Source organism: Schistocerca cancellata, chromosome 9, assembly GCF_023864275.1.
Source record: "Schistocerca cancellata isolate TAMUIC-IGC-003103 chromosome 9, iqSchCanc2.1, whole genome shotgun sequence".
Classification (NCBI taxonomy): Eukaryota; Metazoa; Arthropoda; class Insecta; order Orthoptera; family Acrididae; genus Schistocerca; species Schistocerca cancellata.
In genome coordinates, this window is record NC_064634.1 from 166,832,854 (window position 1) to 166,847,122 (window position 14,269).

The following is a 14,269-nucleotide window of genomic DNA, read 5'->3' on the forward strand; positions in this document are numbered from 1 at the left end:
GGACTGCCTGAAGCGATTCCACAGCAGTGGGACGCCTGCTTCCTCGTGAAGGAGCCTCGTCGAGTAACGAGGCGGCTTGTGTAGAGCGAGTCGGAGCGCCCGATTCTGCTGGACGCGCTGGAGCATCGCGACGTGCGACGGGGCTGCATTCCCCCCACACTATGGCGGCGTACTCGAGCACTGACCGGACAAGGGCCAAGTACACAGTCAGGTCGCGCGGAGGTGGGAGGGTGGATTCGGGGTTCAGTAGTGGGTAGAGCGCCCGGAGACGCCCAATCGCTCGCCCCCAGATGTCTCGGATGTGCGGCAGCCAGGTGAGATGCCTGTCCAGCGCCACACTGAGGTATTTGCCGGACGGTGACCACGGGATGGGGCCGCCCAAGATCGTGACAGGCGGCAGGGCAGGAGGCAGTCGTCTCCGAGTGAAGACGGCCGCCTGGCTCTTGGCGGCGTTTAACTTGAGTCGCCACTTGGTGGACCACGCCCCCAGAACGTCGCACGCTAGTTGGAGTCGGCGGCACATCGCAACCACGTTCATGCTGCGGGTGAACAGCGCAGTGTCGTCGGCATAAAGAGCCAACTCCACGCGCGCCACCCGCGGAGCGTCAGCGGTGTACAAGGAGTGCAACAGGGGGCCGAGAACCGACCCTTGCGGTACCCCCGCACGAATCGGCCGGTCGGTGGAGGTGCCTCCGGCAGCCCGGACGTGGAAGGTGCGGCCCGCGAGGTAGGACCGCAGCAGAATGGCGTGTGAGGTCGGGACGCCGTGCACAAGGAGCTTGTACACGAGGCCCTCGTGCCACACGCAGTCGAACGCCTCGGAGACGCCGAGGAGCACCGCTCCAAGGTACTCCCGCATCTCCAGCGCCCGCATCGCCTGTTCCACCTGGCGTGGTAGTACTGACAACACCATACTACCCTCTTCCTTTTATACTACTGGTTCGCCTTTCGTGACATCTAGTGGTAAGTTCCGCATTACGTAGGGCTGTCCAGACAATTTTTTCCAGATAGTGCATTACACGTTATTCTTGAACAGTGTACCAATTTAAACAAAGCTTGTGGCCTGACAGTACGAGTCTGTCAAAGTGACGAGCAAGTGTGTGCTGTCCGCAGGAACCCGACGCGGCAGTCGGAGCACGTGGACCCGCAGTCCGGGGTGCGCGTGGTGGAGGCGTCGCTGGACGTGTCGCGGGAGGACGTGGAGGAGTTCTTCGGCCGCGACAAGCTCAAGTGCGAGTGCGTCGCCTGGAGCTCCCGCGGGCAGGCCAAGTCTCAGCCCGCTGCTGTCGACGTCGCCTGTGAGTAGCGCTCCATCCTTACACCTTCATCGGGGGTGTCCAGTCTTTTAGCTTAACTGGGCCACACTGCAAGTTTGGGACGCATATATATATAGAGGGAAACATTCCACCTGGGAAAAATATATCTAAAAACAAAGATGATGTAACTTACCAAACGAAAGCGTTGGTATGTTGATAGACACACAGACAAACACAAACACACACACAAAATTCAAGCTTTCGCAACCAACGGTTGCTTCATCAGGAAAGAGGGAAGGAGAGGGAAAGACAAAAGGATGTCTGTTTTAAGGGAGACGGTAAGGAGTCATTCCAATCCCGGGGGCAGAAAGACTTACCTTAGGGGGAAAAAAGGACAGGTATACACTCGCGCACACACACATATCCATCCGCACATATACAGACACAAGCATACATATGTAAAGGCAAAGAATTTGCGCAGAGATGTCAGTCGAGGCGGAAGTACAGAGGCAAAGATGTTGTTGAATGACAGGTGAGGTATAAGCGGCGGCAACTTGAAATTAGCGGAGGTTGAGGCCTGGGATTGGAATGACTCCTTGCCCTCTCCCTTAAAACCCACATCCTTTCGTCTTTCCCTCTCCTTCCCTCTTTCCTGATGAAGCAACCGTTGGTTGCGAAAGCTTGAATTTTGTGTGTGTGTTTGTGTGTCTATCTTTCGTTTGGTAAGTTACATCATGTTTGTTTATATATATATATATATATATATATATATATATATATATATATATATATATATATATATATATATAGTAGAGCGTGCAGACATACGCGCCTCGGCGGCCTGTGTCATTCGAGGAGTAACACAGGCATCACAAGTCGTTGCGAACGCAACAATGGCACGATCGAGTTATTCAATTCCACAACGAGTGTTTTTTATTTACGATTCGTATGTGCGTACAGAGTCCGCTCGTACTTTTCGGGGATTGTTTGAACAGATGTTTCCAGGTGTTGGAGTTCCGAGTCGTGATGCTGTTCACAAACGGGAAGTGTTCAAGACAAGAAGCGTAAACGACGACGTACAGCGCTCACAGAAGCTCATCTCCATGACATTGCATACAGCAGAAGTGATTTCTGGCGTTCCCCAAGGCAGTTTTACAGGCCCTTTCCTGTTCCTTATCTATATAAACGATTTTGGAGACTATCTGAGCGGCCGTCTTCGGTTTTTTACAGATGACGTTGTCGTTTATCGACTAATAAAGTCGTCGGAAGATCAAAACAAACTGCAAAACGGTTTACAAAAGATATCTGAATGTTGCGAAAAGTGGCAGTTGACCCTAAATAACGAAAAGTGTTAGGTCATCCACATGAGTACTAAAAGGAACTCGTTAAACTTCGGTTACACCATAAATCAGTCTAATCTAAAAGCCGTAAATTCAACTAAACACCTAGGTATTTCAATTACGAAGAACTTAAATTGGAAGGAACACATAGAAAATGTTCTGGGGAAGGCTAACCAAAGACCGCGTTTTACTGGCAGGACACTTATAAAATGTAACAGACCTACTAAGGAGACTGCCTACACTACGCTTGTCCGTCCTCTTTTAGAATACTGCTGCGCGGTATGAGATCCTTGCCAAATAGGACTGACGGAGAACATCGAAAAGTTCAAAGAAAGGCAGCACGTTTTGTATTATCGCGAAATATGGGAGAGAGTGTCACAGAAATGATACAGTATTTAGGCTGGACATCATTAAAAGAAAGGCATTTTTCGTTGCGACGGTATCTTCTCATGAAATTACAATCACCAACTTTCTCCTCCGAATGCGAAAATATTTTGTTGACATTGACCTACATAGGGAGGAACGATCGCCACGATAAAATAAGGGAAATCAGAGCTCCTACGGAAGGATATAGGTGTTTATTCTTTCCGCGCGCTATACGAGATTGGAGTAATAGAGAATTGTGAATATGGTTCGTTGAACCCTCTGCCAGGCACTTAAATGTGATTTGCAGAGTATCCATGTAGATGTAGACGTAGTCTGGAAAATTTCTCTAAAATGTCTCTTAGACATCTTTAGCAGCAAACACAAATATCGTGCACCTCTGTACAAAGAGGTGCTAAGCTGCTTGGGCTAAGGCCCTATAAATTATCAGCAGTAAAAGAACTCCGACGTGGTGATCCTGCGCATAGAGTTATGTTTTGTTTTAAAACAAGTTGCATGACTGTGAATTGGATCCTTTCCTCAATATGTTTTCTGACGAGGCTTGGTTCCATTTACATTGGGTATGTTAACTCCCAAAACTCTCGACCTTTGAGCGCTGGTAGACCTGTTTTGCTCCGTGAGGAACCCTACATAATCAGAAAATAGGGGTGTGGTGCGCAGTTAGTGGTGACAGAATAATAGGCCTATTTTTTTTAATGACTCAGTTACAAGTGAAAGATATGTGCAAAACGTTTTGTGTCCGTTTTTTGATGAGCTGAGTGAAAGAGAAAGAAGCTTCACATGTTTTCAACAGGATTCGGCAAGAGTCATACGGCCAATGTTTCTTTGTACGCAATTCTGATGTAAGTCTGCAGGCTTTCGCGGCCGTTGTCACTGAAGTTAAAATCTTCTGGGTTATTAGGCCGCGTCATGTTTCTTCTAAAATGATCGACGTTTCAACCCATCTGCTGGGATCTTCCTCAGGATCTTATGGTGTCCACTACTGCTAGAACACTGTCAGAGACGAGTGTCGCGTCCTCTTATAAAGGGGGAGTTTTCACGCGTTCACGCTGGAAAAGTCATAGTATTGGTTAAAATTAATATGGCTGCTACTGATGGGCCATAGCCATAGGCTAATATTCCCGCTCTGATGTAGAAGAAGGGGCGTTGTTAGCTAATCTCCTGTGGATACCATTGGCGGCCCATCGTCATTGGGTAGAAAAACACTATTCCACACTTACGCTGGAGAAGGGTTATTGGTTGGTCGACATCACTGGGTAGATTCGAAATGGACAGAGCAAGAGACGGGGAGTGTTTACCCAAAATATTATTGTCCACCGAGGTGACTTGCAGCGCGTTGTTTATGCTGCTCACACACCGCGGCCGCGTATTTACTTCCTTGATGGCCGGGAGCCACGATGCCGCAAGCCTATAGCCGTCCTCTCTATTGAAGTTAGATGCATTCTTAGAAATTTCAGCCGCTTCTCGGGAATATTAGCCTATGACTATGGCCCACCAATGGTAGCCATATGAATTTTAACCGATACTATGACGTCTCCGGCACGAACGCGTGGAAACTCCCCCTTTATAAGAGGACGCGACACTCGTCTCTGACAATGTTCTAGCTGCAGTGGACACCAGTAGATCCTGAGGAAGATCCCAGCAGAGTGGTCGAAACGACTATCATTTCATAGGGAACAAGACGGCCTAATAACCCAGGAGATTTTTAACTTCAGTTCACGATGTGTTCGATGAAAGAGTGATAGGTAACATCTGGCCCGCTAGAAGACCTGATCTAACTTCGTGCGATTTTTATTTGTGGGGTGCACTGAAGGACAAAGTGCACACAACAAATCCTCACACGACAGAGAAGCTCAAGGATATATCCGTGAATCAAGTAATTCAATATCTCAGAGAGAATTACATCGTGTGGTTGATAATTTCTTTAGTAGATGTCAGAAATGCTTGGTAACGGTCATCCACTGCAGTAGGAGCCCTTGGGAGGCCTGAGCGAGGCACGTCATCGACAGTTCCTGTCTCTGTGTATCTCCTCCATGTCCGCACAACATTGCTTTGGTCACTCCGAGACGCCTGGACACTTCCCTTGTTGAGAGCCCTTCCTGGCACAAAGTAACAATGCCGACCCGTTCGAACAGCGGTAATTATCGTCTAGGCATGGTTGAACTACAGACAACACGAGCCATGTACCTCCTTCCTGGTGGAATGACTAGAAGCGATCGACTGTCGGACCCCCTCCGTGTAATAGGCGCTGCTCATGCATGGTTGTTTACATCTTTGGACGGGTTTAGTGACATCTCTGAACAGTCAAAGGGACTCTGTCTGTGATACAAGATGCACAGTCAACGTCTGTGTTCAGGAGTTCTGGGAATCGGGGTGATGCAAAACTTTTTTTTTGATATATGGTCTCTGCGTTGCGAATGACTTGCTGTTTTCTGCTTGTTAGAAACTCTTCAATCCAATCATGCAAATACAAATATTCCTGGAGCCAGTCGCACATCTACGAAGATTCTGGTTATGGTCGCCTCTTGTTTAGTAGCCGACGATATGGTCCAGTGTCGAACGTCTTTCAGTAACCTTACAAGAACAATCTACCTGTTTACCTGCACGTACAGGGTGAAGAAAAATTCGTGCATCCTGACTTCGCAACGCGAACCCTCACATACTAACAGTACAAAAATGACTGTCACAAAATTTCGTCCTGCGCATATTTCCGGCAGTAAATGGACGTCAAAGAGTGGCAGTCTGGCAAAACTGTAATCACGTGTACGGCAACTAGCTCTGTCAGCATATTGGTGTAGAATTATGCGATTGGTGCAGTGCATAGTGTTTTGTGTTAGTATGTGAGAGGTCGAGAGCTTCATTCTGGATCGAGGCGAATTTGTTTTTATTTGCTAAACGGAGTCTGCGTGGTACGTTACCTGGCGTCTTACAACGCTTACAGTCGTTCTTGTACAAAGCAATTGCACTTACGTACAACGAACACCGAAATGAAAGTACAATCGTTTTCATTGGTCAGCTTTTAAAGAAACCTTTTGCACGTCGTGGACGCGAATTGTTTCGCATCACTGCATCTACTAGATTACAAACCTGTTTTCTGTGTACCCTCCCCCAATGGTCCATCGATTAGTACCATTATTCTGCCACGTTCAGATCCATTGGATTTCGCTAGCGATGTACCATGTAAGTGTCAGATACGTGTGACCTAAGAAAAACGTATTCTACAGCATTATATGGCAGAATGAAATTGGCAAATAAAAACAAATACGCCTCAACTCAGAATTGAATACTCAACCTCCTACATGCTAACCCAAAACGCTATCTACTGCACTACTTGGACAACACTAGCCTTCTGTGCTGGCAGAGGTAGTTACCGTACGTGTGATTACAGTGTTGCCAGATTGCTGATATTTAAAGGCTATTTACTGCCGGAGATATTGCGCTGGACGAAGTTTTGTGAGAGACATTTTAGTATTCTAGAATGTGAGGAATTATGCTGCGAAGTCCAAGTGCGCGTATTCTTCTTCAGCCTGTATAGTTTGCAAGATTTCGTGTGAGACAACATAATATTACGAATGCAATTTAACGGAAAGATAGTTCGCTCGAAGAAGTCGTCGCTACCGTTAGCGTTGTCTTTGTTCTTGGTGGCTTGTCAGGTGTGTGGTACATTCAAAGTGGAAAATATGTGCGAAGATGTAGCGTAAACTAAAGAATAAAACTGAAGATAGACTAACAGTTTCAAACATCTGTGCACGAATATATAAATAATTCTGTTATAAAAAAAAAGCATTCTTTCCCCGCTCTACAGGGCGTTATTATTCTTCTTGATAAATCAATTAAATATTTCCATAGTCGCAAAAGCAAAGTGTGTCTCGCCAATTACACATACGTCCTAAAAGGTATCGCGCCTTTTCTACTGTTCTATTTGTAAGTAATGAACTAATACTGATTCGTAGAAGAATAACAACAACATTAAACAAACGGGCTGTAAAAAGTAGGCGCCGCCTACCCGCAGATAAACACGTCTCGGTCCACAACCGGCGGCAAACGCGCGCTACTTCCCGTTCGTTTCAGAGAGTCTATATATTCGCCGTGTTTGCCTGGTATCATATGGAAATGAACTGTTGGGATACCTCTGTTTTGCGAAGCCTATTTGCGTTTGACGAGAAACGCAAACAGCTGACGCTCAAATAACAATGTCGCTGCGACAGCATACAGCAATGTTTTAAAATATGGTCAGCGCCGACCGATACAACGACTAACCGAAAATACGAGCCACTAATTGTTATCGGAAGTTTGATTTGCACTTCCCTGATTGGTTGCAACTTTTTTCCTCCTTTCAAGTGCACAAATGTTTAAATTGCGTGTCTCACCGTTGTTAAAAAGAGGGCAACTTTGGCTCTGCTTCAGTGTATTTAAAAATTATTTTCTTGATACCATGTGGAAGCTAAGTGCCCAGTAAAAATGTAGAGGCACCTTCAAAACTGTATTTTACTAATTGCAGTTTCTTTTGTATTGCACGATTTTGCATAACAAACTTGAGACGCCCGAAAACCCTCTGGGCAGAACAGGTGACTAGGACTGTGGAAAGGGCCAAATAAGGTGGCGGTCAGTTTCACCTTCTAATTGTAATTTAATAACACATTTACAACCAAAGCGGCACATAGCCTAACCTTTACCAAATGCAACTCTTTCACGGCTGAAGGCCTCCAAACAAGAAATCAACAAGATAAAAATCCAGTTAAAATATCAATAAAACAACAAAAAATCTATCACAGCTAGGTGGGAAGCCTCAAAGCAAAGTAGATAGAACAAACATATACAAGGTGCAATACAAATGGCTGAAGGCCACGTTTCAAAATTTTAAAATATATTACCATAATCTATTACAGGCAGAAGGCCGCAATGTTTAAGCTTTAAAGATAGTTTTAAGAATAATGTTACAAGACCGAAAGCCCATAATTAATTTTGCAAAATAACCATAAACCTTAAATTTTAAGTAGGTGAAAACAGATAATGAGACACCGGTGAGAAAAACAATAAAGACAACGGCACTCAGAAGCCTTCAGGGAGGTCGGCCTGGCCGAGCGGTTCTAGTCGCTTCAGTCTGGAACCGCGTGACCGCTACGGTCGCAGGTTCGAACCCTGCCTAGGGCATGGATGTGTGTGATGTCCTTAGGTTAGGTAGGTTTAAGTAGTTCTAAGTTCTAGGGGACTGATGACCACAGCAGTTAAGTCCCATAGTGCTCAGAGCCATTTGAACCAGTTTTGAACCATTTGGAGGTCGGTCTGCCCTAGTTCACTTAGGTGAGACAGGTGGTGAGCCCAGATACAAGCCGGCCGGGATGGCCGAGCGGTTCTAGGCGCTACAGTCTGGCACCGCGCGACCGCTACGGTCGCAGGTTCGAGTCCTGCCTCGGGCATGGATGTGTGTGATGTCCTTAGATTAGTTAGGTTTAAGTAGGTCTAAGTTCTAGGCGACTGATGACCTCAGAAGTCCCATAGTGCTCAGAGCCATTTGACCATTTTTTAGTACTCAAAGATACTACGAGAAGGGATATATCGATGCGTGCTGCTAACACCGCTCACGGGCAGGCAAAGCAGCAACTCAGTGACAGTAGAAATTTAAATTAACGTAATGAGGTGGAAGTACGTTAAAAACAGGGTGTAAAAGACATGATGGCGGGAACACAAGCCACGCACGGCACAAAGTTCAAAACGTTAAGTCCCCTCCTACGGAGGGATATTTGGCACTTCTGTCCAACTAAAACTCTCCTGTATAGATCCCGGGTGGCTGCAGTTACACAAAGGAAGGACACACTGAAGTTCTAGTGAAGTCCCAGTTCGTATCCAGCCAGAGATAAGCAGCAATCACAGTCCGAGTTAGCAGCGCAGGTCGTCAACAGAACGGTAGCGAGCGCTTATCTGGTAAAAATGCAGGGATGAAAGACGGGACTGAGCTGTTGTCGCCGCGTGGGCAGCTTCAGTCCTCCTCGGAGACCGCGACATTACACCATGTGACGTGACATGGCGAATGCGGCGTGCTGCGAGGCGAGTACGTGGCGCTGTCTCTTGTGGGATCGAGACGTTGGCTATAGCAGGATACGCTAGGAAATCATGGATGTTGTTGTCCATTTCAGTGACGAATGCCTCTGCTATCAAATCATTCCATCTTCTAGCAGGGGAATGAGTTGAAACCCTAGATTTGCGAATTAGACAGCTTTGTTCCGTAAGTTTTCCTGCAAAAACACTCGTAATCCGGTACTACAGTCAGTTTAGAGGTATTACTTTGCTGTCGTGAGACAGTGCTTGTATAAGTATTTCGCCATTGTCATCCAAATACAAATGCCAACGTGAATAATTTTAAACGTAGATATCCTCGGTGTAGCGAGTCAGCTTAAATCACTTAATAAAAACTAGGCCTTCGGTCCAGACTGTATACCAGTTAGGCTCTTTCAGAGTACGCTGATACAATAGAGACATATTTAGCAATCATGTACAAACGCTCGCTAGTCGAAAGATCAGAGCCTAAAGAATGGAAAGTTGTACACGTCAGCCCAGTACCCAGAAAAGGAAATAGGAGTAATCCGCTGAATTACAAACAAATGGTTCTAAGCACTATGGGATTTAACATCTGAGGTCATCAGTCCCCTAGACTTACAACTCAAATGGTTCAAATGGCTCTCAGCACTATGGGACTTAACATCTGTGGTCATTAGTCCCCTAGAACTTACAACTACTTAAACCTAACTAACCTAAGGACATCACACACTTCCATGCCAGAGGCAGGATTCGAACCTGCGACCGTAGCAGCCACGTGGTTCCGGACTGAAGCGCCTAGAATCACTCGGCCACAGCGGCCGGCGCTGAATTACAGACCCTTATCATTAACATCGATTTGCATCAGGATTTTGGAGCATATACTGTGTCCGAACATTATGAATTACCTTGAATAAAATGTTTTATTGTGGAACAGCCGCCCGCATCTCGTGGTCGTGCGGTAGCGTTCTCGCTTCCCACACCCGGGTTCCCGGGTTCGATTCCCGGCGGGGTCAGGGATTTTCTCTGCCTCGTGATGGCTGGGTGTTGTGTGCTGTCCTTAGGTTAGTTAGGTTTAAGTAGTTCTAAGTTCTAGGGGACTGATGACCATAGATGTTAAGTCCCATAGTGCTCAGAGCCATTTGAACCATTTTTGAGGAACAGCCAACACGTATTCACAAAATGTCGTTTTTGTGAAACACAACTAACACTTTGCCGGCCGCGGTGGCCGAGCGGTTCTAGGCGCTTCAGTCCTGAACCGGGGGAATGCTACGGTCGCAGGTTCAAATCCTGCCTCGGGCGTGGATGTGTGTGATTTCCTTAGGTTAGTAAGGTTTAAGTAGTTCTAAGTTCTAGGGGACTAATGACCTCAGATGTTGAGTCCCATAGAGCTCAGAGCCATTTGAACCATTTTTTGAACAACTAGCGCTTTACTCTCGGGAAGTAATGAGTGCTATCAACAGGGGATCCCAAATTAATTCTCTGTTAGTAGACTTCCAGAAGGCTTTCGACACCGTTCCTTACAGGCGATTTCTGATCAAATTGCGTGCCTATGGAGCATCGTCTTTGTTGTACGACTGAATTCGTGATCGCCTGTGGGAAAGGTCACAGTTCGCAGTAATTGAAAGAAAGCCATCGACTAAAGTAGAAGTAATATCTGGAGTTCCGCAAGGATACGTTACTGGCCCTCTGTTGTTCCTGATCTATATAGAAGATTTAGGTCTCAATCTGAGCAGCCCTCTTAGATTGTTTGCAGATGACGCTGTCATTTACCGTCTTGTAAAGTCATCAGATGATCGAAACCAATCGAAAAGTTCCTTAGACAACACATCTGTACGGTGAGAAAACTGGCAATTGACACTAAATAATGGAAAGTGTGAAGTCATCCACAAATCTAAAGGCTGTAAATTCTACTAAATACTTACGAATAACTTAAATTAAAACTATGACTTAGAAAAAGTTGCGGGTAAAGCGAACCAAAGGATGCAATTTATTGGCAGAACACGTAGAAAATGGAACAGGTCTGCTATAAACAGACTTCCTACACTGCGTTTGTACTTCCTGTTCTGGAGTGTTGGTGCACAGTTTGGGATCCGCATAAATTAGGATTGACGTAGGAAATCGAAAAAGTTCAAAGAATGGCAGTCTGCTTTGTATTACCACGAAATAGTGGAGACAGTGCCCTCGAACTGGGGTAGCAATCATTGAAACACAGGCGTTTTCCGTTGCAGCAGGACTTTCTCATAAAATTTCGATCATCAAGATTCACCTACTAATGCGAAAATTTTTTGTTGGCACCCACCTACATAAGGGGAAATGATAATCATAATAAAATAAGCGAAGTCAGAGCTCGCATTGAGATATTTAAGTGCTCGTTCCTGCTGCACTCTTTTCGAAAGTCGAACGGTAGAGAAACAGCTTGAAGGTGGTTCGGTGAAACATCTACCAGGCAATGAACTGTGAATTGCAGACTAATAACGAAATATAAATGTATAAGACATATTACGTGTATGTCTGTGTCCTGTTGATATCTGGGACGAGTACAGTATTACGAGTTTGTTTACAATGTTATGAACGGATAAGAAATGAACGTTTGAGGAGGAAACCACTTGTCGGTATCTTCCCTACTCTTCTCGATTAAGATCAAAGGAGCCGCCAAGATCAATGCCCGAAGGAGCAATAGGAGTCAAGAACGTCACGTTCTGTCGTTCAGCGAGAAAGGATCAAATGTACGCGATTAAAATTTCTTACTCGTTGTGATTCATCCCCGCAACAGCTGAGTCCGACAGAATTCTGAAACCACAGCAGAATTCTGTTTAGTGGAGTAGAAAACAAACAAAATCAGTATTCAGACTAACAGGGCTATTGGTCACCACTCATTAACGCAGCGCAGCATGGATTGGACACCATCTCGCTCACCGCACGAGCAATTTTCTGTCGCAGCACATTTCATTTTTTCCAGATTTTGCGTTATACTCGTGTCAGATGCACACAAGATTTCGCTCCCAAGCACAGACGCAAAACTTGCTCCTTAATTTCTGGGCAGCCTATGATACCAGTAGATTTCGTTTCGTTTGCAGTAGTTTTCAGATCTGTTTCTTGCACGATAGGTTGAAACTTTGTATTCTGTTCAGCAGAGGATATCTAGTTTTCGTACCACGCCAGTTCAGTGTTACAGTTCAGCTATTATTCCCCTTCATAACGTTGCTCATTACTTTTGACCTCCTTTGAACCGAGCGAGGTGGCGCAGTGGTTAGACACTGGACTCGCATTCGGGAGGACGACGGTTCAATCCCGCGTCCGGCCATCCTGATTTAGGTTTTCCGTGATTTCCCTAAATCACTCCAGGCCAATGCCGGGATGGTTCCTCTGAAAGGGCACGGCCGACTTCCTTCCCCATCCTTCCCTAATCCGATGAGACCGATGACCACGCTGTCTGGTCTCCTTCCCCAAACCAACCAACCAACCAACCAACCTTCTTTGAACCATCTACAACCTGAGTTGCGACTGCATGTACTAGTTTATTCCATTTAAAAGTTGTAAACGTCCCTTGTCCTTCACTGCTGTACTTTTACTTCCCTCCTTCACCGGCCAGTTTCTTAATTCATCACTTGTTTAACACTTAAATGTGGACATTTTAGGTTAGGATTTTCGATGACTGTTACGAATATTAATTGAAGCTACAGGTTTATTGCTACAAGTCACAATGAATTTTTATTTCCACGGCGCATTTCGAAGGATTACACCTCCATCATCAAGTTGATTTATGCCAATCAGTGAAACGAACGTGTATTGCGTGCCAGACTTTTGGATAATCTGAGACACTGTCTGATAGTATGTTGCCCAACCGTCGAACACACAATACGTACGCGTACTGGGAAGATTAATAAACTGTGACTGGTTGCAGTAATATTTAGTTTCCATCACAAGTTAGGCAGTGAAATATCCTGGCAGATAAAAATTGTGTGCCGGACGAGGACTCGAACCTGGGACCTACCGACTGAGTTACTGAAGCACGACTCGCGGCTATTCTTTCACCTCATATTCTAGCTTCCAAACTTCGCTGAAGTTTTCCCCCATACCTTATGGGAAAGAAAAAGGTTGTAGTTTCGAGTCCTCGTATGGCACACAGTTTTAATCTGCCAGGAAGTTTCAGGTCAGCCTACACTCCACTGCAGAGTAAAAATTCATTCTGAAAGTTTGGCAGTAATTGTTTCCTCGAGATTTTTCTGTTTTCACTCATTGTATATCCTCAAAATAACGCGTCGTTAAATCTGTCCCGTGAGTTATATACAGGGTGTTACAAAAAAGGTACGGCCAAACTTTCAGGAAACATTCCTCAGACACAAATAAAGAAAAGATGTTATGTGGACATGTGTCCGGAAACACTTAATTTCCATGTTAGAGCTCATTTTAGTTTCGTCAGTATGTACACCTACGCTCAATGGAGCACGTTATCATGATTTCATACGGGATACTCTACCTGTGCTGCTAGAACATGTGTCTTTACAAGTACGACACAACATGTGGTTCATGCACAATGGAGCTCCTGCACATTTCAGTCGAAGTGTTCGTACGCTTCTCAACAACAGATTCGGTGACCGATGGATTGATAGAGGCGGACCAATTCCATGGCCTCCACGCTCTCCTGACCTCAACCCTCTTGACTTTCATTTATAGGGGCATTTGAAAACTCTTGTCTACGCAACCCCGGTACCAAATGTACAGACTCTTCGTGCTCGTATTGCGGCTGTGATACAATACGCCATTCTCCAGGGCTGCATCAGCGCATCAGGGATTCCATGCGACGGAGGGTGGATGTATGTATCCCCGCTAACGGAGGACATTTTGAACATTTCCTGTAACAAAGTGTTTGAAGTCACGCTGGTATGTTCTGTTGCTGTGTGTTTCCATTCCATGATTAATGTGATTTGAAGATAAGTATTAAAATGAGCTCTAACATGGAAAGTAAGCGTTTCCGGACATGTCCACATAACATACTCGTGGTCGTGCGGTAGCGTTCTCGCTTCCCGCGCCCGCGTTCCCGGGTTCGATTCCCGGCAGGGTCAGGGATTTTTTCTTCCCCGTGATGACTGGGTGTTGTGTGATGTCCTTAGGTTAGTTAGGTTTAAGTAGTTCTAAGTTCTAGGGGACTGATGACCATAGATGTTAAGTCCCATAGTGCTCAGAGCCATTTGAACCACATAACATATTTTCTTTCTTTGTGTGTGAGGAATGTTTCCTGAAAGTTTG

The 14,269-nt window shown here is 45.5% G+C and overlaps 1 protein-coding gene across 2 annotated transcripts in view; it reads left to right on the forward strand.

Annotated features, from left to right (window-relative positions):
* LOC126100237 (netrin receptor UNC5B) overlaps positions 1–14,269 on the forward strand; it is a 345,034-nt gene that overhangs the window by 150,004 nt on the left and 180,761 nt on the right. For both annotated transcript variants that reach the window (XM_049910817.1, XM_049910818.1), the window contains exon 4: positions 1,114–1,298. In XM_049910817.1, the coding sequence (XP_049766774.1) occupies positions 1,114–1,298 (185 nt within the window). The remainder of the gene's footprint in view (positions 1–1,113; positions 1,299–14,269) is intronic.